Source organism: Lissotriton helveticus, chromosome 12 (genome assembly GCF_964261635.1).
Source record: "Lissotriton helveticus chromosome 12, aLisHel1.1, whole genome shotgun sequence".
NCBI lineage: Eukaryota > Metazoa > Chordata > Amphibia > Caudata > Salamandridae > Lissotriton > Lissotriton helveticus.
Window position 1 is genome coordinate 104,499,157 of NC_136073.1, and position 27,816 is coordinate 104,526,972.

The 27,816-nt window shown below is 43.7% G+C and overlaps 1 protein-coding gene across 1 annotated transcript in view; it reads right to left on the bottom strand.

Annotated features, from left to right (window-relative positions):
• Positions 1-17,577, bottom strand: part of LOC144797966 (extracellular calcium-sensing receptor-like) — a 228,435-nt gene extending 210,858 nt beyond the window's left edge. The window contains exons 1-2 of the mRNA XM_078668772.1: positions 17,531-17,577; positions 17,103-17,394 (exon numbers count right to left, since the gene is read on the bottom strand). Coding sequence (XP_078524898.1) covers positions 17,103-17,394; positions 17,531-17,577 — 339 coding nt within the window. The remainder of the gene's footprint in view (positions 1-17,102; positions 17,395-17,530) is intronic.
• Between the last annotated feature and the right edge of the window lie 10,239 nt (positions 17,578-27,816).

A 27,816-nucleotide genomic window follows, 5' to 3' on the forward strand; every position in this document is an offset into this window, starting at 1 on the left:
AGGTTAAGGGAAAAAAGAAAAATTAAACCCCCTTTAGCTCTCCCAGCTTGACTGGGTGTCGCTGGGACAAAGAAGGTAACAAAACCATCCAACCAAACATCACATGAGGTTTCCCAGGATTCTTGTAAAGCTATGACATCAAAAGAGGTGATGAAATTAATCCATAGCGGGTCATCCTTTTTGGCTCTTAGTCCAGCTATATTCCAACTAAGGAATTTACATAAGGCCGTGTCGTTCTCCTGCATAGGCCCGGAAACAGAGGCAATTGGGGAGCTCAATCCGGTGCTGGACACTCGCCTCGCTTCAGACCTGTTTACAGGGGGCCCGATCGTCATTCACAATCGTCTAGCCCAGAGAATGCTTCGAACCTATTCGAGGTTTCAAAAGGGGTAAAAGGCAACAAATGATTCATTCCACCTGCACTTTGTGAATGGTCCATGCCTCTATAGTTATTTCTGTTCTCCCTATGTGGTACAGTATTCCATGCAAATGGATTCGGCATTTTGTGATTTGGTTCCTGCCACATATGTTGATTATTAAACATTCTGGGAGGATTATTAAGAGGACCAAAAGGTACCCCAACGGATGTTATTGCAGGCATCTGGGATCTAGGATAGAAGTAGGTTAAATCACAGGGGACAATACGTGAGCCAGTGGTCCTTGGCATCCAATTAAGGATGTGTGTCACTGCCCCTGGATCTCTAAAATGTATAATTATTAAATCCCCCTCTATATCCTTTACTCTACTCCCCAACCAGGGGAGTCGCCTTACATGAACTATCTCATTATTAATGAAACATGGGAGCGGTCTATGTTGCCCCAGCCAATGTATGGTTTTATTTTTTAATTGGCTAAACCCTTCCCTCTTATTGTCTGCCAACCTGGGGACTCCCGTAAGTACCACTACGTAGGGGACTGCCTCTGGTGGTAGTTCAACATGGCGGACCCTCTGGTTCCCTGCCTTACCCGGGTATACTTTTCCACCTTCCTCCTGATTATTTCTAGCAACCAATGTACTGACCCCTTTGTTGGTGTCCTTATTACTAGTTTGGGTGGGCTGACGCACTGCCTTGGATGGATTTACCCCTTGGTCGGTACTGCTCACAAGATCACTTGGAGGCTTTAAAACCTTTTGTGTGAGGACTGTGGGCGTGGGGGCTACAGCTGAAGGCGTTAAAACTTGCTTTGCAGATACTGCCAACTGACCTGTTTTTTTAGTGATCGTCGATTCTATGACCCCCAAACGATCCTCCAACCTCTTCAACCTCTCTAATATTGGGGATGTGAATGCCCTCAGTAGGTGTTCAATATTTTCGAGGGAGAGTGTTGATAGATTATCAGTAGGAGGCGAAATACTACCAGGTGTTAAGTTTGGTCCAACTTCAGTAGATATAGAGGTATTTGGGAAAGATGGTAATTCATGAGGGGCAACCTGAGCCAGGTCAGAGGGTAGGATCACAATGCTTGTGGGTACGGTAGCAGCTGTCACTAATCTACCCTTACCAAAATCAGTGTGGCTGATTTTGGCTCTTTGCTGAACCCCTCCCTTCCTCTGTCTCTTGTTTGGCGGTGGCCCAACAGTTTGGCCAACCCCCTGTTTCCCAAGTTTCTTTTTTCCAGGTGGCGGTATTCGTATGTTAGTAGGTATGGTTTCAATTGAGATGGTAATATCGCTTGAACCCACAGTGTTACTTCCTTCTGTACCACTAATGACTGATAATGATGGAGGGGTCATTTCTCGCAAAAGCATGGGATAACCCTGTGATAGTTGCGAGTCTTCATTTACTTGTAACAAACCCTCACCCACTTGCACTAGACTGTTCTCTGGTGATGCGCCCCTAGTCAATTTATTTTTAATGGATTCAATGGAGCGTCGGCGCTCTGCCCTTCGTTCTGCCAGATCACACTCCCTGTCTGTATCACCAACGGGCTTTTTAAAGTACTTGTCCAAAGTCCCTTTGTTATTTCCCCCCGGGTCAGGTGACGAGATTTTTCCATGTGTAGCAGCCATTAAATGTCAAACAAGTTTTAAATATGAGCACACAACTGGCTTACTTGTGGATTAAAATCAGGATGGTTAAACAAAAAAAATGGATTTTGGAGGGCTGGCCCAGCCCGGCCTCCTTCGGCCCCAGAACGGCCACAAAACGGTCCCGCCCTTGTCCCGGGCTTCTCCTGGGCGCGCTCCCGCGCAGCGGAAAAGACAACTCCTATTACAGGAAGGAGGTGTTCAAGGGGCGGGGAAAACAGGGAGAGCGTCCAGGTGCAGGTGATGATGGCAGCGCAGGGACTCCTGGGCAATGGAGTCCCTGTCCCTCACCTGGCGCTCGCAGCCCTGTTATTTCCAGTTCCAGCCCACAAGGTCCAAAGTTAAGGTCCTTAGAGAGGTGAGGCGCCCAGGCACACAAAAGCTTGCAAAAGAAAGCAGCCTTGGAAACGAAAACGGCACACAAGAGGGCTCTCCCACTCGAAAATCAGCAAGTGTCTCCCACTGTGAAAAGAAAGCAGCCTTGGAAACGAAAACGGCACACAAGAGGGCTCTCCCACTCGAAAATTAGCAAGTGTCTCCCACTGTGAAAAGAAAGCAGCCTTGGAAACGAAAACGGCACACAGAGGGCTCTCCCACTCGAAAATCAGCAAGTGTCTCCCACTGGTCCAAAAGCTGGCAGGCACCTTTCAATCGGTGTTCAAGGGGCGGGGCAAACAGGGAGAGCGTCCAGGTGCAGGTGATGATGGCAGCGCAGGGACTCCTGGGCAATGGAGTCCCTGTCCCTCACCTGGCGCTCGCAGCCCTGTTATTTCCAGTTCCAGCCCACAAGGTCCAAAGTTAAAGTCCTTAGAGAGGCGAGGCGCCCAGGCACACAAAAGCTTGCAAAAGAAAGCAGCCTTGGAAACGAAAATGGCACACAAGAGGGCTCTCCCACTCGAAAATCAGCAAGTGTCTCCCACTGTGAAAAGAAAGCAGCCTTGGAAACGAAAACGGCACACAGAGGGCTCTCCCACTCGAAAATCAGCAAGTGCACCATCCATTATGCAGATCTTGTGTAGCAGCTGCAATCTGGTGAGAAACTGCAAACTGTACATCAACCAGACCTACACAGCAATGGCTAGGTTCTCATCAGTGTTTTCCACAAGTGCATTTGCATATGCATTTTCAAGCCACTTTGGTGATGCTGAAAAACAGTCTTTTACAAAAGGTAACTTAGTGCTGCCATTGTGTTGCTTTATTATGCTTGACACTTCAGGCAGATAGCTACAATCCATTCCTTGTCCATTCTGTTGTTCTGCACTCATTATCTTTGAGACCACATTATGATCTGATTTCAGAGAAACTGGCAATCTATACCTGGGCATCAGTCTTTGCAATAACACTTTTGCCACTATGCAGTTGTCACTTTTCTCAAAAACAGTTCTGATACAACTCTGTTGTGCTGCTTCAAAAACATTTTCTTGAGCCTCTTTTAATTCAACTGTGAAGATTCCATTGAATGTATATGCTAACAGAACACAATTTTGTGCAACTGAATTAGCATTTCTCTCTCCCATGACAACAGTGACTCATTTGAGCAGATATACTGCAGGTTATGATAAGGGCAATCAATTTTGAATTTTGGGCTGGGGTAATTACTAAAAGCCATGAAGCTTTGACAACATAATGTATAAGGAGCACAGCATGTGCTGCTTTTAATGTGTTACCTTTCAAACATGGGCCATCTACAAAATGGACATTGTTGGGCTGACTCAGACGTTGATCCTTAAAGTCTGAATTTGGCTTTATGCATATTTTCATGATATTTAGACACTCATATTCAGTTTCATCATAATCCAATTCATTTGCTGACATTTCTGTGAAGTTAGGGTCAAAGGTCATTGGGCAATACATCACAGACCTTTGAACACAGTCATCTTTTTCAATAGGCAATGAGAGAGCGCAGCCCTCCCTCTCACTGCAAATTAGTGTATTTTCTTTCAAATAAACTTTCATTCCTAGTGCTGGGGCGCGACATTTTTTCTCTTTCAACTCTAGGAATGCTTTTGTGCAGTTGTTGTCCAATGGAAGCGGATCAGACACACGTGAGTTTGTCAGCCTTAGTAAAGGCTTAGCCACTAGGGAAAGGTTTAGTAACCACTCTCTACAGTAGCTAACCATTCCCAAATATGTCCTGACTTCTTTCTGAATTTGAGGTGTAGTCATCCTGGAAATTATTTCCACCTTCTCTGGTGACACCTTTCTACCTCCCTTTCCAATTTTGTGTCCCAGGTATTCATCTACTTTTTGACAGTACTCCTGACTATTCTCATCCAATGGCACTGTGACATGAACTTGGCAAAAATCAATAAAAATAAACCATTCTTCACCACATGGAATGTGAAAAAATATATTGGCTGGATTCGGTACCACAGGACAACATGGAAAAAATATGCTTTTAATCTCCTGCACTATTCTGTTCTTTTCATTTATTTTCTGTGAACCTATGATCAGAAAGTTACACAAACTTCTAATCAATTCTATCAAAAATCCTTTTATTGGTAAAATTCCTGCAACTGATTGTGTTCCTGAATACATGTCATCTTGTTCAAATTTTAATAAGACATGTTCTGCACATTTTATTAATCTGGCATCCTTCTCTGTGAACTCTCTTATTTCTGTTTTTATCATTTTTTCAAAAGCAGAAGGTAATTTTTCAACTGTCTTTTCTGAAAGCAATGCTACAACTGTCTCTTGTTGGGCCATTTTAAAATTTGCATCCTCATCAGGAATCTGAAAAATAACATTATCTGATGTACAGTAATCTGTGGTTCTTAATTTGCAAAATAATTGTTTTCCTGGTAGGCCTGAGTCACAGACAACAGTTTTGCAATTTTCCTCAAATGGGCCTAATTTTGGTGCAAATTCTTCTAACACTGTGTTTGTAATTTCTCTGTTTAAAACTCCTGCAACTAAATCTGGACTTTCCACTGCCTTCACAATGGAATTGGTAGATTCAGAATTGTTAGTGTTAAAACTCTCATTTGCAAACATAGTAACCTGTTGGACTGGGATCTGTTTTTGTCTCTGGAAATAATTCACATTAGCTCTGGACACCTTATTTAAATTAATTTTAGCATTTTCCATATTTTGTGGGACCATTTGTGCTTGAAAAATTCCCGCCATTGGTACCTGTTTCTGAACTGACATTTGCATTTGCCTAACTGGCATATTTTGCACCTGCATTTCTCCATGTTTTTGTGCATCATGTTTAAATTTATTTTTCTTCTTCCAATGCTCAAATCTGTTATAAAGATGGCAAAAGGACACATTTTCCAGCAGTACAACATCCATACCTGAATTTGCACAAACCAAAACACCTTTACTTCCATCCTGTGTTCTTTTAATCTGTACCCAATCAACATCCTTTGCTAGCACTCTGCCCTTTAGGAAATAAAGCACTGCTATATTTTCCTCCATAACAACAGAAAATGATGATGCATTCATGCAAACCCTTTTCACTGTCTCCTCACCTGGCCCTTGAACAACAACTTTAGATTCAAACCATAATTTAGTCTGCATGGCAATGTAAAAGAACAGTACCAAATTAATGCACAACTCTTTTAAAATGTCAACAAATCCATCAACTTGTGGGTACCACAGCACAATCTTGTCTCTCAATTGTGGGAATGTGTTCAGAAATGCTGCAAGTTCACTTTTATTCTGTGGCTTAGGAACATGCACTTCTCCCATCTTTTCTCTCAATGAGTAAGCAAAAGCTTCTCCCTCATTCTGCTTATTATTTTTCTCAACTAGATCTGGTGGCTTCTTTTCCTTATCCATTTTCCTTGCTAGGTCTGGTGGTTTCTTTTTCTTCTCATGTTTTCTTGCCCATTTGTCTCCTAATTTCTCAAGCCCATTGCATTTAAAACCATATTTTATTTCTGCAATGTGCAAATGCATTCCTGAAGAACACATTTTCTCATTTGCTTCCTCATCCATGTGTACCCTAAAACTTTTCTGAAATGGAAAACTTCCTGAAACATCAGTTTCATATTTTTGAGCCAAATCTGTCAGTCCATTATGTGTAGTTAATGCACATGCAGCTGTTTCCTTACTCGGGGAAATTAATACTTTTTCCTGACACTGGTTCACATTTTCATGATTTAAACAGCAAGGACTGTAATTTTTCCCATGTTCAAATGCTGCATTTAAAACACTAAGCTGTTTCTCTTTTTCAGGGCCTGTGTTAATATGTTCTCCCATGTTCTCTATATTTTTAGTCACTGCTGCTTCCTCAAAGCAGGTTTGAAAAATCCCATTTTCAATTACATTTATTTTATTCTGGGCTGCAGATGTTGTAAATACCATTTTTACCTCACCTTTCAGTGCTTGGGGTAATTTCTGTTCACTAATCTGTGAATTCTGAGTTTCTGAAATAAACTCTTGCAAAATCACTGATTCTGCAGCTCTTTGAGCCTTTTCAGTAGGGACCATATTAATTGAGACAGTCATAATTTTTCTAGGCATTATCTGTGCATCTGCAGTTTGTAATTCTTTAACTGAATCAGGCACATTTGAAGCAGTAACACCTGGAGGTATCACTGTCAGTTCTGAATCAACAGGTAATGGTTCAATCTGAAATTTCTGCACAGTTCTTTCAATCTGTATTTCTCTCTGTTCAACAGAAGCAGTAGCCCCTGTAGTATTTACTAGTGCACTATTTTCAGTATTTTTCATGGGAACCACATAAAGTGGTGGACACTCAGTTAACAATCCATCCATTTTTTCATCCCCTGAACCATTATTTATTTGAAGCTCTTTGTCAGTATTAATTCCCTTCTCCTGTATCTGGTGCTTTACCTTTTTATCCTCACTTGCTTTCTCTCTTGCTGTCTTTTCCCACATGCCTAAGGCCTCAAACTGTGCAGCTTTAGATGGTGTCTTTATTTCACATAACACTTCCCTTAATTTGTCAATAATTTGCAATTCAAAAGTACCATCTTTTGGAAACCTCAAAGCACCTTCTTTTTCAGTAATCTTGCACCATTGGTGAACCCACATACATGTATTTTGTCCCAAATTGGTAGACATAAAATGCACAGGTGTTCCTTCAGGAGCATCACCAATAAAAAACACATTTTTCACTTTACCTCCTAACAGCTTCTTTAAACCTTCAAACATTTTCATTTTTGCAATAGTTCAATGCAATTTCTTTTCTCCAAAGCTGTCAGTCTCAATTTTAGTCAGTTTTACTCCTACCACTGACCCTCCACAAAATCTTACTGCAATATTTCTTTTAATCAATACTCTGTTAGTAACAACATAAATACATTCGCTACTCTGTCTGTTGTGCTAAACAAAGGATAGATTTATATTCACTGCGAGTAACACATTCCGCTTACCCTTCACAAAGTAAGACTTTCCGTTTACTCTTCAAACACTACAGGTAAATCCCTTCCGCTTACCTTTCACTCAAGCTCAGAAGAACCTGCTACTCCTTTGGACTTATCCTTCAGGATATATCTTAGTCCAAAGTTTCACCAGCGAACCCTTTTGCTGTCAATCAAGCTCAGAAGAACCTGCTACTCCTTTAGTGTGACCCTTTCTAGGTGATATCAGACCAAAGTTTCACCAGCGAACTCTTTGCTATCAATCACTCACACAGAAAATAGTCCCTAATTTAACACTGCCAGCCCTACCTAGCTTCTCAGTGTTATTCCAACAGACGAGTAACTTCAGTGCAGTGTGGCTTCCATTTACCACCCGCTATTCCTTCCCGGGATTCCACAGGTGTGCATACCTGCGTGTTCCAGACAACATAGAACAAAAGACACTAACTTAACATGAAAAGTTAAAACATGTAATCAATAACCAAAAAGGTATGTCCTATGAAATTACCAATATAATCAATAACACCATCAATTCAAAATGAGCAAAATTTCACCAACAGTAAAAAAAAACTTAATATTTTCATCACTTCAAAAATACATGCTAGCATATTAACAACATTTCACAACCCTATTGATACTCACACCACTTCTTGCATCACCTGCCAGTACTGCTTTGCCAATCTTCAGGTTCTGAGCATTGGAGTCAGGAATCAGGACTTGGACATTTTATCTAACTTGGGCAATTATTTACTTCCCTCAATGATCCATTAGTTGAATAGTTGATGGTGAAATCAATAATCATTAATCACCAAACTAATCAATAATGACCATCCTCTGATTACCAAAAACTGATGAAGCGGTAATTTCTTCTGGTAGTTTCTCAATGCAAACCCTCATGCTACCTCTAATTTACCGCTCAAAAGGTGTTGGGCCCTTCACACCATGTATTACCTTCAGGAGACTTTAAATAAACCTGAACAGTCAAAAATGCAATTTATTATTCAAGCCAATAAAGAGAGTTGTTGAGTATTTAAAGGGTTTTATTTTCTAGTCAAAAGTTAATTTTTCTCTGACCCTTTATTCATTAGTAAAATATCAATCAGGTTACTGAATTTGGAAAACAGGAAAAATATCAATAATACAGAACACATTATAGTCTGCATATAAGCATTACATGTAGTTATGAAAATGTGGCGCAAAATATCCGTCAAAATTCTTAAAGAGTTTCTAAGAAAAATAGTCTTGCAAAGCTAATCAATAATTAAATAGTTGGCAAAAATCTCCCATTAAGAGAAATAAATGCATAAGTCAAATAAATCTTTTCAGACCTAATTAATTAGTCAAAGCATAAACTTAAAGTTTAGCATCTAAATCTAAAGAGCCTTTCTATCTGTTGCTGCTCATGTGCATCATGTGTCTAAAGAGCAAAAAGGAGGGAGACAGCCCGCCCTTCACCAGACCTCAAAGGAATGTGGCCTGATGTGCCAAGATATGACGTGGAAGCAAGAAACCTCCCCCTGAATCTCCTCGGACGCACCTCCCCTTCAGCAATCTCCCGGGACGTTTCTCGTACCTAACCCATAGAAGCCAGCTGAGCTGAGAAAAGCCAGCCCCCATCCAGAGAGGACATTATTTTATACCCTAATTATTGGCAGACTACACAAAGATGTAGCATCTTTCAGGAAAACCTGTACGTGATTGGTCAGTCATGATGGCATGAGTTCTCAATACCCTGACTCATTCTAAAATCCTGACTTTACCAGTTTTAACAAAAGAAGCATACATGAATAACTACATTTATAACATTTGCAACATTTACTAAGAAAAATGTTTAATTCTAATTCTCCTTCCTTCCTTCCACAGCGTAGTCAGATGGACACTTTAACTAACACTGGTACATTGGCACAATCACAAGAATGTACAAAGTTCAAAGTGTCCTTGACTCCTTTAGGAAAGCTGGTACAGTCTGCACATGCTCTCTTCTCTTTAATGCAAGCCATAGCCTTGCTGGATTCACAGGCAGCCATTTAATTGTAGGCCCCAAAAATAAAACAAACACAAAGATAATATTAATTTCATGTAAATCAGCACATTGTGTTTCCCAACTACATACTAATACCCCTTATAAATGTTTACCTAGCCAAGTTATTAGTATAAAGCTGCTTTTTCTAATTTGTGTACAACATGCAAAAATGTGCAATGTGCAAAATAGAATCTTCATGCTTTAGTGTAAATTTTAAAAGCACACACAATTAATATAGTGCACACAGCAACATGCATTAGTGTTTTAGATAGCTTTTCATGCAAAAAGCATTTAGTCCCCTGTGTAGTGTTTGCATTATTAACTCACATACATTATAAAAAGAGGTGTTATTAACTGAAAAGGTTTATCAAAATATGCAACAAGTCAAAGTCTTTTAAGACAGAAATATTGAATTTTAGATTGCATGGGATGGGCTGGGAAGAGAAAAACACATTCTATTAATCTTCAAAGCTAAAAAGGCCACTTTTCTCTACACTGTAAAAACACATGTTAATTCAGCAAAAGCATTTCAGACTGAATAGGCCTCACTTTCATTGTTTTTCATGTGCCATGTTTTTAACTAGCACCAAAATGTGTGTGGCAATTTAAATGCAGTCTGATGCACAAAAAATAAAACAATGCCTGACTGCAGATGAAATCTGCTCCATCACAAGCACTTTCTCCATATGCAGCATCAGAGTCAGCGATTCAGCCTGAGAATCCTGCGTGTTCGATAATCTATTCTCCAGAAGATCGAGCCTGGTTTCATGTGCATCCACCTTCTTTTTTACCACATCTAAGCTAGAAGTGAGCGTGTCAATCTTACTGTCTATAGTTTTCAGGCCTGAGCGCAACTCTAGCAGTATAGTTCTCGTGTCGTCCTCTGGGCTCTCCGCGGTTTCCGATGCACCCTGTGTCGCAGCAAGCTCTGTCATTGTTTTCGTTGCGCGTGTGTTGCGCTTACTTTCTAATGGAAGTTTTGGCTGTTTGGGGTCAGGTTTTCCCATAGTGTCTTTCCAATACCTACAAAAACACCAATCGCATGCTGTTGCCTCCCCGCCCAGTCCACAGGAGCATGGAGCCCCGCTGTGGATGCCAGGATCATGATCGGCGTGTTGGCCGCCTTCAGGTGGATTGTTCTCTTGCGCACCCCAGATGATGCACCCAGACCTCCAAGCACACAGCCCCAGCTACTGGACAGTACGCTGGTGAGCTATGCACCGGCGATCCACGTGCCAGCCCCCACGGCGCAGACCCTGCAGTTGAGGGGCAAGCCCGCACTTCCAGCCCGCCTTAAGTCCAATTCAGCCCAGTACTAGCGCAACAGGGCAAGCACAAGTCGCTCCCACTGCAGATCACAACGCATTCCTGTCCACAGCGAAGCACGTAATTCAACACAGGCCAGCGGCTCACCACAACACCTGCGCCATAGTGATGTTCAACCACCAAAATCACAGCCCAGAGACTAGGCCCAACAGCACGCCAGCCCAGCAACCCCCAGGGACCAAGCATGCAGGGCCCAGCACCAACCCCCAGCCCAGGGCGGAGGCACCAGCAGGGCTTCAGGTAACTCCGGCTCGCTAAAGCAAACCCTCCAGCACCACCACTCCCGTAGCAAAGCGATTAGGCTGTGTGTCCTTCTGACGTGAGAGTAGATGCGGCCCCCGTGCTCCGCCAGGCCAAGCCTGCCTGCTCCAGCACGTCTGGGCACCATAGGGCAATTGCCCGAGGATGCCCAGGCCCAGCCGCACGGGCCCGCCCAGCCCTGACACAGCAAGCGGTCCCCGCCTCACTCACCACACCACCGCAGGCCACCGAGGTGGGCACCTTGCCAGACAATATTGTGGTCTCACTGCAGGTCCCTGGGCACAGCCGCTTTGCCACAACGCCACCGCCAGTCCTCCAGTGCGCTCCCTCGGCACCCAGGCCTCAGCTCCTAGCGCCCTCTAGATCTGCTGGCAGGATGACAGTTCAGGGCAGTCATGGCAGTCACGGTCCAGACTGATCTTTACAGGAGCAGCACTCCAAGCCACAAGGACGCGCCATTCCGTCCACTCAACTCTTCAAGGCTCAACACTCCGGCTTCGCACACAGCCCAGCTGCCATTTTCTCGCAGGCATCACCTCCACGACACCGCTCGGTTCGTCAGGTTCTTGCTGACCGAAGGAGACAAGAATGCCACTGATTGTGCCCAATGCTTTCACCAGTCAGTATTTTAGGTGTTTACTTGTGTAGGCGCTCTTAATCGTCAATATTTACCAGATATTTGAGCCTGGCCTATGGAGCTCCCTCACCAGGCAGCCATTCGATAACGCGCCGTAGCCACGCCCCCTACCCTTCCAAAGTACTTTCTGTGAAAAGTGTTGCATCTGCAATTTGCTTTGAACTGAACTATTTCTATCATATGAAATTCCTATTTTTTGTGGATTTTGTCGTTTAGTCTTGTTTTGGTTTAGATAAAGATTGCATATTTTTCTAAACTGGTGTGGTGTCCATTTGTAGTGTTTTCACTGCATTACTGTATGTGTTCACAAATGCTTTACACACTGCCTCTGAGATAAGCCTGGTTGCTCGTGCCAAGCTACCAAGGGGGTGAGCAGGGGTTATTTTAGAAGTGTATCCCCCTTACCCTGACTAGAAGCAAGGGTCCCTATTTGGACAAATGTACCTACCTCTGCCAACGAGAGAACCCCATTTCTAACACCTACACATGCCTGTGTAAGATATGGTAGGGATGGGGAGTGCCCACAATCATTTAGCCTCCCACGGGGGTAAGGCAAGTTGTGTGATGGTGCCAATTTTGGTTTTGTTATACACAAATAGCTTGAACAGCTGTCTGATTGAAAACAGGTATGACTTGCCCAAGATAAAGTCAGCTAGTGCGTCTACCCTGCTCTATGCTGATGACGCAGTGTTGATGGCCAGAGGGAAATGGGAGAAAGCTATCAGTTGATCTCTTTGTAAATTTTATTGATGACTTGGATCTGGACACAATTATCTCCAAGACTCATTATAGGGTTTGTGGGAGGAAGGCTGCAAGTACTAGACCTATTGGCATAAATGGGTGAATAATTACTAGGGTCTCTACTCTTTCATATTTGGGTGGGCCATTTGACAATCAGAACAATTGTCTAACCTGCATATCTAAATAATGCTCTAAATTCAGTCAAGCTTGCAGTGCTCGGTTTAGATTTTCCTCGTTGATAGGCAATAAGCCTATTCTGCCTCTACTGCAAATCTATAGAATGAAATGTTTCCCAGTATTGACATACGGTGCGGCAATTTGGAGGTACCGTAACCGCAAGGTGATTCAGCAAGAAGAGGACCAATTTTGTAGAAAATTATTGGGCCTGGATATAAATAGTACATCTTTTTTTATTCATGAAGAACTGGGATTGGATTATGCGGAGGATCAAGTAAAATTGGCCACATTGTTACTTTGAATCTCAGTACGGGGTAACGAGAGACTGAATTTTAACAAGAGTGTGATTGAGGATTGTCTTTGGTGTATGTATGACCACAATATACCGTGGTTAATTTATATTAAAACTGTTGCTCGCTTCCTAGACTGTATGGACCTTAATAATAGGCCACAGTTTCTTAACAAATTGAGATCGGAGCCTCCTTAAGGAAGGATTTTTAAACAGGCGGAAGGGTGAGAGGGAAGCCAGGGGGGTGGAGAAACACTCCAATAGATTCTGCCTGCTCCTGGAAACTGTAACAGGCAAAGAACAGTGCCTTTCAGCTGTTAGACATCCTTGGGACAGATCATTGCTTACAAAATATTGTATAGGTTCTATCCGTACAATGATCTGTTTCCCCCCCAGGTCAGTATGATCCCCATGCACTTCTAACTTGTCCTTGTGACGGTTTCTCCCCCCAAACCCTAATACATCTGGTCTTATTCTGTAAATGGTATGATTTTTTGCGTAAAAAGTACTTAATACTGCTTTTAAAATCTAGGGGTTTCTTCCATTTCCGACCTGCCTTTTTACATTTACAGCTACCTGATCATGTGGTGATGCCGGTGATTACTACCTATATAAAAAGAGCTCTATATTGGAATACAATTATGTGTGCCTAATTTATAATGATAGGCTGGCCTGTTTTCCTTTAAATTGTACCTAATGTCTATAGAATATGCGATCTGAGCACAATACGATGGATTATATATTTTAATGTTTTTAACATATTTATGTGGTTCTTATGTTTTTATCTTACAGGATTATGATGCATAATTGAATAAAGATGTGCATTTTTAAAAAACGCACTCATTAAGCACACTCAGGTTATTTAGGTTCACTGGGAGAAAACCACAGAGTAGGACAGAAAAGGCTGAATAGAAGCCTTGAGGCTCATCTTCTTCAGCCATACAAGATTTTGCATCCCTATAACCTGTATCAGTTCAGGGTGATGACATGTTGCCTAAAAGAATGCCAGATACATTCAAGAGACTGGTTAACGAACATCTGGATGTACTTGACTAAGACTACTTCTGTGTCTCGGATGACAAACACCCCCTTGAGGAATATGTTAATGTTATATTAATAGGTTTTTCGAAACAGAAGCCTGCAAGTTGTTAGCACACCAAAAACAGCTATTGAGGTGTGTTGCTAAAAGATACGTTTTAAGTTCCTTTCTAAATATTAAATGACTAGCAGCCCGCCCCAGCGTTGCCTGGGGCAGAAAGGGGCAGGGGGCAGTACACCCGCTCCCGCCCCGACTCCCTCCCGCACCGACTCCCTCCCGCCCCGACTCACTCGCGCCCCCCTCCCGCCCCGACTCACTCCCGCCCCCCTCCCGCCCCGACTCACTCGCGCCCCCCTCCCGCCCTGACTCACTCGCGCTCCGTATTTTCATTTACTGCTGCCTCCTTCTTGCCTCCCCCTGCATCACACAGTCTCACTTTCCCTTTCCTTACCTGTGCCGCCGCTCCTCACTGCACAGCCGCTCGTCACTGCACCGCCCTCCTCCTTCGTCGTCATCACGCACGTCGTGTCGCGGCCAGCGCTAGGTCCCGGCCGGCGCTACTTTCAGGGGACTACTTTGTTTACAAACGTAATTTTTTTTATTTACTTTTTTTTTTTTATATAGCCTATGTCCATCTACACACCCTGACATTTTCATAGATGTATCGGGTGTGTAGATTGGCGCTGTGGTTCCCGAGTTTACCTGGCCAAAAGGTGCAAGTTCTCTCTTTATAATAGTAGTATAGATTGGACTGCTCTCTGAGATGAGACAGGAGGGAGTTCCACCAATTAGAGGAGGAATAAAAGAAACGTTTACCTCCCCATTGACATCTTTTTATTCTGGGTACCCAAACCTGCCTGGCGGTACTAGATTGAAGGGTACAAGAGGGAGTGTACTAGTAAAAAGTGGTCTGTAGAAACTGGAAGTGATGAAAGAAATGGAAAGAGCATTTGGGACACCTCCAAAAGGGTCTTGCAAGAATAGCAAAAGGCAGAACTGTCCTGAATATCAAGAGCCATATTACACAAAGCACTCCAGGGATGTAACAGGTATCCAAGAAAGGGCAAAGGTGCTTGTGGCACCCATCCTGTAATTTGAACCAGGCCAGTGACTTTGGGGGCATTCTGTCACTTCCCGGGGATCAAGGCCACATACACAGGGAAAGAACGCATGTGCCCCTGTGCAGACTGGCTACCGGGCAGTTTGGAATGCTGCCGAGCTGGGGGCTGATTTCACTGCGGTAGGGGCTGATTTCGTACATGGAGACCTGCGTGTGCTTCGAAATAATTAAAGCGAAACGAATTTCGTTCAGCACACGCAGGTCTCCGAAATCACCCCCCAGCTCAGCAGCATTCCAAACTGCCCGGTAGCCAGTCCGGCCCAGTGTGCATGCTTCATCTTACAGATGTGGGCCCAGGCGCAAACAGACCATTGGGAGTCACAATGATTGAGCATCACATATGAAGATTTGCATAGTCAGTGTGCCCCTGAAGGAGCTCGGCCAGAAGTCCTAAGGATCCACCATGGGCCTCTCCTAAAGTCATACACCGCACCCTCCTGAGGGTAATAACTGCCCATCCTTAAAGTGCTGCTGGCCCTTCTGCATTGAAATGTGGACCACCATATACAAACCTTTGCACTGCCTTTTAAGGCTGCTCAGTCCCAGTGCAGATGAAGTTTGGGACAGCACATTTTATTTCTCTAAAATGCCTTCAGCAGTGGAAGGAGAAAATCAGACTTCTTGACGTTCCAACTGTGCAGAACTGGGAAGTCCCCACTTTCCAAACTCAGACTTATTGAAAGTGTGTTGTCAATAAGTCTTAATATCAATGGCCTGAGGCACATTGTAACTTCTCAACAGAGGGACAGTAAATGATCTTCCAACATTCATACAAAATCTTAACGGTGGCTCCTAAAGGCATTTTACTGCATTAATGTGGGTCACATTTTCTCACAATATATTTACTGCTGCTACAGCAATGCCAAACCTCATGAAAAGTATAGTTATTGTTACTGGCATCGGCTACATATGCAAACAAATAAAATAATTATATTTTCAAATTAATAAAATCAAACTTTCCTTCACATTAGATGAAGAATCAGTTTTCACCATTTCAAATGACTGGTAGTTGAAGAAATTCTGGACTATAAACTCACAGTGTGGTCTTCACCAGACACCATCACCCCTTGACCACAATCAAAATTCAAGGATGCTGAGCACCTTCACAAATATGTCTTGTATTTCTGTAGAAGTAGGCAAACGCTTTATTGAGCAGAGGGGGGTAGAATAACTCGCTTGAGACTACAGAAAATCTCCAGCAGGGCTTGAAGATTTGCTCCATGACAAAAAAGGGAATGTCAGAGAGCATAGAGTTCAATAATTCAGAAGAAATAATTCCAAAAGAGTAAAGTCAACAGGGAGGATAGCATTGGAACACAGGAGAAATGTGATGATGAGTGAAGAGGTTTGCAATGAGAGGAACAAGAAACCAGAGAACAGAGGCAGCTGGGAAAATGTTAAGGGATGCATCAATTTCAAAATAAAGCATAGAAAGTGCAAGTCATGGATCGTGGAGCAAATGAAGAGACCCAAGTGGAATTCATAGGAAGCATGCGGTAAGAGATGAAGAAAAGAATGAATGTATTTATCACGAGTTGGCATATTGGTGAGATGAATACAATAAGCAACCAAAGGGTGGGGTGGTAGAATAGCAGAACAACTGGATTTTCATATGTTTGCAAAACTGTACAATATTTAAGAGGGAGCGAAGATCCAGAGAGAGGACTTTCTTGAGCTACAGGTTCTGAAAAGTAGTCATCAATAAAACAAAGTAAGAATTTGGGAGCCCAAGAGGCGATAACAGCATATTTTTTGCAGATGACAAGTATTTGGAAATGGCAGATGTGTAACATAGAGGAGCTATGAATATAGCAGTAAGATTGCATTGCCTTCAAGCATCTTCATGTTTGGTCTTCAGGATCACTGGGGTGAGTGGGGGGGGGGGGCAGCCAAGCAGTTTGCCAGGGCTGGTTTTGGCCGACTTTGTTACAGGGGGCGATAATGCCGACCCTCGGTAACAAAAACGCCCCCCCCAGGGCCCAAAACCGGCCCCCACCCTGACGGCCCACCAAGGAAATGCCTGATGCCTGCTACAGCCAGTCCGGCCCTGTTAAGGATGATTGCCAAATCCTTGAGCCTACCCTCTGCTGTAAGTGGATGTCTCACACGGTAAGCCGAAGTTCGTACCTGTGGATACCTGTACAGTCCCAGCATCCGTGCCATTGGGATGGACATCGAGGAAGACGCGTCCCCGATGACACCAGCCAGAGGCCGAGGTGAGGAGCACTGGTAATTGGGAATAGATGACTCTCTTCCAGAAAGCAGCCAGGTAACACCCTCCAAGACCGTGTGCGCTGATTCGCCGCTGTCAAGAATGGCAAAGCCCAGTGTGACGTTAGGCAACAGCTTCGGGTCCGCGTTAATCTCTTCAATGGCTAATTGGAAAGTCTGCAGCCAGCGGTAAGCCCATAAGCGGAACCTAAGAAGAACAAGGACAGGGATGGGCTGAGTATTTATGGCACTTCTTGGGTGGATAAAATTAATAGGATGTTGGGGATAGTAACAGGTGAATGAACCACAACACAAGGCATTATATGGCTGAATCTTTCATTTACATATTTATAGAGACATTATTGAAAAGAGGAGGGTGTGTTTGGGACATGGTGGTGGTCAATCTTTCCTTCTTTTCTCAGAAGGTATTGGGAAGAGATGTAACCTAAATTAATTTGGTGGGAAGGTCAGTGCTGAGGGCCAAACAAGCCAAATGACAGGAGCGTTGAGGGCATGCAAGGAGGTGTCTGTATGGCGGGAAGGCTTTAGTCTGAATATTACAGGGGGAGGTAAATAACTAAGAATAATTTCAGTAAGCCGGGGAAGAGTCTGTTCAAAGTTTTTAAGACAATAATTAATGACATACATAGGCCTCAGTTTTGGTAGATACCAGTACGGTCTGGTGATGGTATTGTGAGGAAGGAGTGACTCTAGGAGGTTTTAGAGAATGCTTGTAGTGAGGGGTGTCAAATGATTAAAGACCATTAAGGCAGTCGGAAATCAGGTGAACTGAGAGGACTATACTGCAATGCCTCATGACAGACTTACTGCCCACAGTCCCAGCTCTCGGACGGGAAACATCCTTTCCTATGCAGGGAGAACCATGTCCAACCTTTACAGGGAAGTCACTACCCCAACTGTGATGTTCTCACACGTTCCTGTACCCCGCAAGTATTTGCAACGACTTGCTTTAGGGGGCGTGTTGTTGGACTGGTGTTGGCTTTGAAGTCTGACACCTTCCCTACTGTTGCATGGACTGGAGTTGGAATAGTAGGTTATACTGTTCCAAAGTCCAGTGCCCACCAAAGGCAAGTCACTGTAACGACTTGGGTGGTAAAGTAATATATGGTAACGTCGCATTTGTGGGACTGACTGATTTGTAAAGGCATGTGTGGTAAATGCATGCGGGGTTCAGTTATACTTACCTCTCATACTCCCCCACAGCCCCCTGTCATACTTCCTCCTTGGAGCTCCCTCTCTCTCTCACAGCTCTCTCCAGACTGTCTTAAAATCAAACACCAAAGCAGGAAGGATACAACCACATTCCCTCAGTTGAGTAGTAAGTCACATACTTCTGTCAGGACTACTAACAGAACCCTTCCTAGGCATGCTTTCAGGCCACTTTCTTAGTGCCAGGGGAAACAAACTTTTGTCACGCATACCTCTAGGACTCACGTCTACATTCAACCACTCACTCTTAAAATATTGATTCAAGGCCTGTGTAAAAACAGAGAAACCCACATCTTCCTAAAACGGACACAACTACAATTTTGTAAAAAACTGAATAGAGAGAAAGATACACATTGAAAATGATGAACACAAAGACGACCAGAACACATAAAATGTACAAGATCACACAACATAATATAAGGCACAAAAGCAACTACAACGCCCTCATTGTTTAGCCAAATACCCCTACATATGCCTGCAACTGACAACCACAAATTATCCCTAAAACGTTAACCATAAATCTCCCTTCTATTTCATTCTCATAAACCTCCATGAAATAATGGAAATAACAACAAAGCCTCAAAAAGGGCAAATCAGAAATATTGCATCCTTCTATAACAGACACAGCCACCCCTTCCCACAAAATGAGAAGAACAATCCCACATCTCCCTCTGATATCATAAATATAAACATCTAGGGGCAAGATACCCTTCAGGGTGAACATGCGCTTTTACAAATAAACTTTATGTCATGTCATGTCACGTCACGTTATGTTATATTCGATATCGTGATTTCGTAATTGAAAGAACATGAATGACTTTTGGTGTTTATTCCCAGATTGGACATTAACCCACAGATACATCTGGGAGGAACCCATAACAATCTCTAGAAAATAAAAACTAAATCATTGTGCAAAGAAATGTCCATGCGCATAATAAACTATTGTGGGCAACCTGCACACAATTGTTGTTATTGTTGAATGCATGAGATTGAAATGTCTTGTCTTGATTTGCAAATTTTTGAATCATGGAGGATCTTTTCTACAGACGATTCGAGGACCGTGTATAATTTAAATAAATACAGTTGGGTACAAATATTATGCATGCTGGGCCTGCTGCCTACCACATTTAGATTTTCCATTTGGGCTGGACTTTTGAATACATGGGCACTTGATATATTTAAATGAAAAGAGGTGGAAATTGCTACTCACGATTCCCATTGTGGCCTTTTCGGCGCAGTCTGGAAGGACAATCCTGGAGACATCTTGGGGAAGTGAAGCGGAAAGAGTCCTCCAACCACAATGTCACCTTCCGAGGTGAAGCCATGGGAACTAAAGTTCTGCAGGTGACAAGCGACTGCTGCCCTCCCAGGAACATTGCTCAGGAAAAGGAGTAGCCCCTCTAACAGTAACCTTTGCCACATCCCAAGTGATGGAAACGGGGGCAGAGGGTTACCAGAGGGGTAAAGGGAGCAGGAAGCTTCCTATGGGTCAATCGCTGCTCCTGATTGCTTGTCTGGCTTAAGTAGTGGTGCTAGGATACCCATGCGTAGGAGAGTTAACGCCACTTAGTGCACTGCAGAGGAAATGCATGGTTTATGCATAATTAGAGCAGCTTGCAAAAAGTACAATGTTGGTTACACCCTTGTTGACATGACTTACACTTGTATCTGTCACCTACATATGTAAGTAGGGGTGGGGTTTTTGAAATCAAATACTTTGCTTATCTTGCACAGGTCAGTTTTGATTTAAAAAAATGTGCCAAAAGAAATTGATCCAGAGTGGGATTCCTTCACAGAAGTTGTGAGTAGACTTGCTCCACCCCTAAACAGCAGATGCGCCTTGTTTACTTCTTATAAAAACATCCTCATGCGCCTTAAGTAGTTTCTGAGCCCCTTGGTTGGAATGTTCTCGCAGGATGTGATTTTTCCGTCGTAGTTCAGTGTCTGTCTCTTCTTCCCTCTTGTTCACAGGTGTGTCAGTTTTCTGGCGGTGTCCGTTTTCGTGGTCTTCCGCTCACAGTTCACCTATGTGCTCAGCACCAGTCTGTCTGGGGTGGTCCGCGCTGAGCGTCTGTCTCTCTGTGGAGCATTTTTTTGGGGCGAGGGGGGCAGTGGGGGGTATATAATGGTCGTCTTCGAAAATGTTCCCTGTTCTATATATCTCCTGAGTTTTGTCCTTTGTCTGTCTCTTTCCAGCACACTGATGCCTGCACTCCGTCTCTCTCCCTCCTTCTCTCTCTCTCTTTCTTTCCTTCTCTCTCTCTCTTCCCTTCTCTCTGGCTCTCTCTCTCTCTCTTCCTCTTACTCTCTCTCCACCTCTCTCTCTTTCTTTCCTTCTCTCTCTCTCACTTTCCTTCTCTCTGTCTCTCTCTCGCTTCCCTTCTTTCTCTCTCTCCTCTCTCTCTCTCTATTCTTCTCTCTCTCTCTCTTTCTTTCCTTCTCTCTCTTCCTTTCCTTCTCTCTCGCTCTCTTCCCTTCTATCTCTATCTCTCTCTTTTTGTCTCTCTCTGTCTCCGTCTCTCTCTCTCTCTCTCTCTCTCTCCTTCTGTCTCTCTCTCTCTCTTTCCTATGCCTGCCTTCGGTCCCACTCTCTCACTTGAACTTGCCTCGCTGTTTTTCTTGGATCTTGTTGTAACTAGATTTATCTCCTTTATGTTGCTCAGCCAGAATGAGTGAGATGTCTACGTGGAATGTTGGTGTGCGTGATGTCAGAGTGAATAGAATGTGTGTGTGCCTAGTGTGTGTGGAGAATGTCAGTTGGTGAGTGACTTATCTTATTGAAACCAACTAATAAATATCTTACTTGGATTATTTACCTGACTATCATCTACTTTATATCATCATTTACCCACAACAGATCTCAACTTACAGTCTTTGGCTCTTAAGTTCCTCGCTTCCGTTCCCTACCCTCACATCTGGTTGTCACCCTCCTTACCGGGCTTCATTAGACTCCATGTACCTCGCTTTAGATGCTTTCTCTCGCCCTGCCTTCTCTAGCTGTCTTCCTTCTGTCACTATCCCCCCTGCTGAGTCAAACCCCTCTCCCCCTCGCACTGTTCTTGGTCTCAAGAACACATTCCCTCATTTTAAGACCTGTCTTCAACGCCCCAGGGAAGCCATTTCTCCTGAAGATTACGTTTTAATTACAGACATTAACAAATTAGGCTCTCTTGGGTATTTTTTACTTTTAATGCAACACAATCCAGAGAGGAGGGGGTCAGAAAAGTGGGGTGTGTCTGCTACGTTACATACACACTGCCAACTGAGGGACTTCTGGAGCTTGGGAACCCTGATTTAACGGCAGCGGTGTGCCAGTGTGCCACAGGTGGGATATATATTACATGCATACCTTTACTTTGTGAGAGCACAAGTCCCACGAATGGACACAAATGTGGCCAACATAGTGCACTCTCTCATAAGAAAGCCGTACACCACTTACAGCACAAGAGGGTGTGCTCAGGTAACAACTGGACAGTGCACAAAAAAAGGTGTGGGGTCCTACTACTGGTCAGCCTGGACCTCAATAGTTGCAAAACAGAACAAAGTGGCTGATCAGGATTATTAATGACATAATTTGAAGCCACACAGCCAAAGCATGCCGTGTAGCCAAGGGATTAAGTATTACCCAACAAATTTAGTACATTTTCAAAAATGATTTTGTATTATTACATGAAAAACACATGACATCAAATAGACACTCCATCATAACAGTTAGTGCAAAAACATGAAAGAATATATACAGGTATATACAACTATATGGCTAATGAAGTAACCATACATTTAAGAAAAACATATAATCAAAATCTTGTGGTGACACCAACTGTAGTCTGTACACTGAGTTCAATAACACATAAATTGCAATTTGCACACATTCTTAGCAATTCATGAAAGACATAAACCAGTCCTTTAGTAACAAAACCTGTGAGCAAGGCGGAACTGGGATGGAATAGCCTGCCTGTCACACGACACCTGTGAGTAATGTTTTTTAAAGAAATTGCAGATAGGGCCCACGTAAGTGGTATGAGTTTATCCCTAGCTGCACCCTTTGATTCTTGACACAGGCTGGGGGTCACAACTGGGCGCACTCTGGCACCTGAGCAATGACTGCATGTTGTGTAGGTGCCAAATTCTGGGGGGAAAATTGTGCTCGGAGACAGGTAAAAGTGCAAGACATTTAGGGGCATATTTACAAAAAAATGTCGGAGTAAGGTGCTATGCCATATTTGCCAGCATCGCACCCCGACATTTTTAAAACACGGGGATGCGCTCTATCCACAAGAATACGGTGCACCGCTGGTGCTAGGCAGCTTTTTTAGCATCCGGGGAAACACAGGACTGCATTGTATTCTTGTGAATATGACGCATCCCTGCCATATTTGGCAAAACTCTGCACTCCAATATTTTTTGTAAATATGCCCCTTTGTTTTTGTACATTTATGAATTTGTTTTATTTTTGTAATTTTATGTAGTGCAGACATGGCCTGAGGGCATCAGAGCGCTTTACAACAGTAGCAGGATGCAAGTGTACAGCGAGTTACAGTTACAATAATTACATTCAGACATTTGCATCGGTAGATGTGACCAGGACACGTGCAGCAGATTGGTCCTACCAACTGCTTGCTGTGAAATACATCACAAATATGTGTCCACATTTTGTGGCCCACATTTTCAGGTCGAGCCTAGAGTCAGGGCGCATGCGCTGCTCTGGGAGACTTGTTGTAGTGGAGTATGTAATAGAAGTCCCAGCCACTCTCTGCTCATATTTGTCATTGGCTTGTGTCAGTGTCCTACGTAAATGCTGGTGTCTGATTCGTAAAGAAGCTTGTTAGTCCCTCCTTAGTACCGCCTTGTCTTCATCTGTAACCTCCAATGGTGACTGGCCCCTTTACTTCGGATGTTACATGGTACGTCCTTGTTTGTCTGTGAGCACTATTTTCTTTAACAAGTTCATCTTGCTGTAGGCACGACATGCTCTGCTTACATTTCGTGCACCATGTGCGCCTTCTCTTTTGAAGCAACCAGCTTAGGTCTCACATCAGGGATGTAACAAACACCCCCGCAGCCCCCACGGTGCAGGGGGGCCCCAGTCTTCAGTATCTGAAAAGGGCCCAGACAGCTCATCGATAGAGAGCTGTATGTTTCTTGCTCTGAAGCAGCTGCAGCAGTCTGTACTCTGCTCTAAGGTCCTCCCGGGACCCAGTACTGAAGAGAAACAAAGTATCAACTTACATTGTTTCTCTTCAGTCAGAGCCGGGCTGGAACAAGGATGGGGGTGGGGGCCCACAGAGTTACAGGCCTGGGTTGTGCACAGCATTTACAGGGATCTCTCTCTGTAAGTAGGTGTTTATCTTTCTGTGTGGGGCGGGGAGGGGGACTGATTATGCGGAAGTGTTTACTCGTGGCTTGCAGGGACATCTTAAGGATTTTGGGGCCCTGGGCCAAACGTATTTTGGGGGCCCCTGTTCAGGATATCTTTCAGTTTAAAAGATCCAATGTCAGGCCATTTATGTCCTCTTTGGCCAAGTCACTGACAGTGCACAAGCACACTCGTCCAAATTTTAAATGTGTTTATATGTATTTATTCAGGGATAGTGACTTGTGTTTTTAATATGTAACACAGCAGCAGTACACTAATATTACTGAAAATGATCTCTGTGAGGCCCTCCCATTTCTGATAGGTGAGGTCCTCTTTTGACCTAAAAGAAACATTTTTTTGGCTGTTGCATGAAACATTAACAGAGCATTTCTCTGCAAAATATCTGTAATCAACCACATTAAAAATAAATTAAAGGAAAACGGTATTTAAAAAATGTGTTTTAGAATTACTCAAGATCATCAGGGTAAGAGTAGACATAACAGAGCTGGCTCTAAAAGGGGCCCCCTGAAAAGGCTGGGGCCCTAGGCCAGAGTCCACTTTGCCCATGTCTTAAAACATCTCTGTGTGGCTGACACTGTCCCTCGTGGTGATCTGGCTAGAAGTGTTGGTCCTGCCCATTTAATGCTCTGGTGTCCCTTGAGAAGTGCTGCACTCTCCTTTTAGGCGCTATGGGGTATGGTTCAGAAGTGTTGCCACTGTCCATGAAATGCATTAGGACCTGTATGTACTGCCTATGAAATGTTACAAAGTCTGCACCGGTTTATGTATGTACTGTTCGATTTGTGTATGCACTTCGCATTGGAATGCTGTGTGTCTTTTTAGAAATGTGGTTCTGTCCTATGAAATTGTCTGAGGTCTGTTTGAGTGAGCCTATATTATCCCTTGAAATGTTTGGGACTTTCTAATTTGTTTGGATCTGTTTGTACTGCCACATGAAATTATTTGGAATCTGTTGATACTGCCCAAAGAAATGTTCTGGGAACTGTTGGTACTGCCCCATAAAATGCTCAAGGATATGTTTGTACCCCCATGGAATGTTTTTAGATCTGTTAGTGATACTGTCCAGTGGAAAGCTCAGGGATCTGTTTGTACTGTCCCATGGAATGCTCTTAAGGCTGGTGGTGCAACTGGCCCGTGGAATGCTCAGGGATCTGTTTTTACTACCCTATGGAATGGTGTTAGTTTTGTTGGTGCTACTTCCCTGTGAAATGCTCAGGGATCTGTTTGCACTGCCCAGTGGAATGCTCTTAGGTCTAGTGGTGCAAGGTTCTCTTTGTAGTGCCTATGGAATGTTCTGGGATACGTTTGTGTACTGTCTCGTGAAATGCTATGGGATCGGTCTATGCTGTCCCACGAAGTGCTGTGGATTCGGGTTGGATGTATTGATACTGTCCCATAAAGTTCAGTTGAGAATTACTGCTTTGTGTCCTAGAAGATGCTCTTAGATCTGTTTGTGTTTTCAATATCCCACTGCACGTGCCTCAGACTCACAGAGATCGGCATAATTCGTACTGTCCCATCAGCAGTGGCGGATGCTTGCTGAGACTGCTGGCTCTGCCTCTGCCCCACTAAATGTAATCAAATTCTTCGGAAAAGTGCTTCTGCCGGTCCGTGGACAGCCTTGCAGGTATGTTGAGACGTGCCTGGGATCTCCCGTTAAAGTGTGCTAAGCGTCAAGCGCGCACTGTCCCTTTAAACGTGATGCACCGTTCTAGATGCTAACTGCTGGTACCATAACATAACATAACATGTGTATTTGTAAAGCGCAAGTTCACCCGGAGGTATCTTGGTGCTGAATAACAGATGTTTCTTGTAACCCAACTCAATGGTACTCATTTTATCGACTTCAGATGATAAAAGGCTGAGTGGTCCCGCCGGGATTTGAACCTGTGACCATGAGATCGAACACAGGTTCCTGCAGTGGAAGCATTGGTCCACTGAGCCACCAGACCCGGCAAATTGCCAATGAAAGTGCTTGAAGGGGTGAAGCAGGCGGTGTCCCTTTAAATGTGATGTAGCTGTGGATGTGAACTGCTATCACTGTCCCATTGGAGCAGTTACAGGTTTTGGTTGTGAATTGCCAGTAATTTGGCCGATTTATTCTTCGTAGTCTATTGGGTGAGTTACTGCGTTTGTAGCTGTTGTTATCACGTCACCGTTAACTCATTCAGGACAGTGGGGATTTTGCAGGCCATACAAACAGGGAAGAGCCAATGTAGTTACATGAAAGTTCCAGCTCTATCTGTAAAGTGCTGCTACTGACTACATGAATGCCATAATGTTGGAAAGTGCTGGGACTACCCCACGTAAAGTGCTGTGTTCCTTGTTGTGAAGTGCGGCAAACAAGTACATTAAAGGCGCTACAGTTAGAAAAAATAAGAAGTGCTTTACGCCCACCTAGGCAGTAGTGTAAGGCTTGTTTTTTTATTTATTGTTTATGTTGGCCTTCAAGTCATTTTCTTTAACAACAATGGTGTTCTTGCAGAGTGTTGTGTGAGTGACTTTGATGTATTGGTCAAATCCTTGTGTCTACATCCAACAAAGAAGGATTTTATTTATTTTTTGAGTTTTTCAGTAAGTCAGTTTATCAGGTCTCCCTATGACGTATATATGACGTCGACATGGTTGTGCTGCCCATTGGATGATTATCAGTGTCACTTCTACAGCACATAACAGTCTCGCTGCAGATGAGTATGACAGCCTTGGCTACGAAGAAGGATGCATGGTGGCCAAAGCAGTGTTGGCAAGTGTTGGCCGCAATAGGGTTCTTCCTTTGGGGATCCATGAAATCCATCAGCTAATGGACAATTCCTGTGGCATTGTGACCTATAAAAATAGCGGGTCATCCCTACATACTCCACAGGGGCCTACAGCTATAGTCGTGGGCACGAAGACATGTTGAGCCAGTCCGGGCATGTCAGCAAGACGACTTCATGGGGCACAACTACTTGAAGGTTTGCAGAACACTAGCCTTGAAAGGACAGATGTGCATTTAACAGATCAAATATATTTTTTTTTAATTTTGGGGGTTTTTGCATCAAAGAAGCAGCTAATGGGTAGCATAATATCACTTCGATTGTTGACGGTGGGACACTATTCAAGCCTTTGCCTGTCCCCTTGAAAGCAGAAACACTTCCCTAGTTACACAGGTGGCATAGTCCGATTTTCCAAATCGATAAGTGAAATTTGTGTTACAAAATCATCAATAACCAGGTCCTGTTTTTCAGGAATTTGTGATTGTGGCCCATACATAGTAGAGAAGAGGGGGGATCTAGAGTCCAATGAAGTAATACTAAAGCCTAAGAATAGGCAGAGATCAGCAGTTGGCTGGCCTGTCTCAAAACTGGGACATTTTCTGAAAAGATCCATGTCTCTGGAAGCTTGTAAGGGTTGGGACAGAGTCAGTCGTTTCTCAGGTAGACATGCTTAATTTGTGCTGGTGGATGCAAGTTATAGACTCGGCGTTCAATATTTGAGCATCCAGAGTTTTTTTTCATTTCCAAAGATTGACCTAGTGCAATAGAGAGAAAGGCAGACAACGGAGAAAGAAGCAGGAAGAGAAGGATACGACAGCAGCAGTGATCAAAACAGGAATCGGGATGAAAATAATCCCAGCTGTGAGCTAAGAGGCAGGGTGGGAGTGTGTAGTGGAAGAATCAGGCCTGGGGTGGAATAAAAACTAGCCTCCCAGTTTTCTATTGTGCCTGTGAAAGGGGTATCCTTTGCTTACAGCTTGTATCTAGAGAGGTGGGTGGGTAGATGAGTAAATAAATGGATGGTAATATGGACAGAAGGTCTTGGTTTGATATGTGGTTCGATGCAAAAGGAAGGGTGGGTGGGGATGGATGAATGGTTGGGTCGATGTGTTAGGTTGGCTGAATGGCTGGGTGGGTGAATAGATGGATGGGTTTTGCTAGTTTGATGGATAAAGGGTTTGGATGGATGAATAGATGGGGTTGGTTAAGTGGGTGGGTGGATGGGACATTTGGGTGGTTTAGTTGGATGGGTAAGGATGGATGGTTT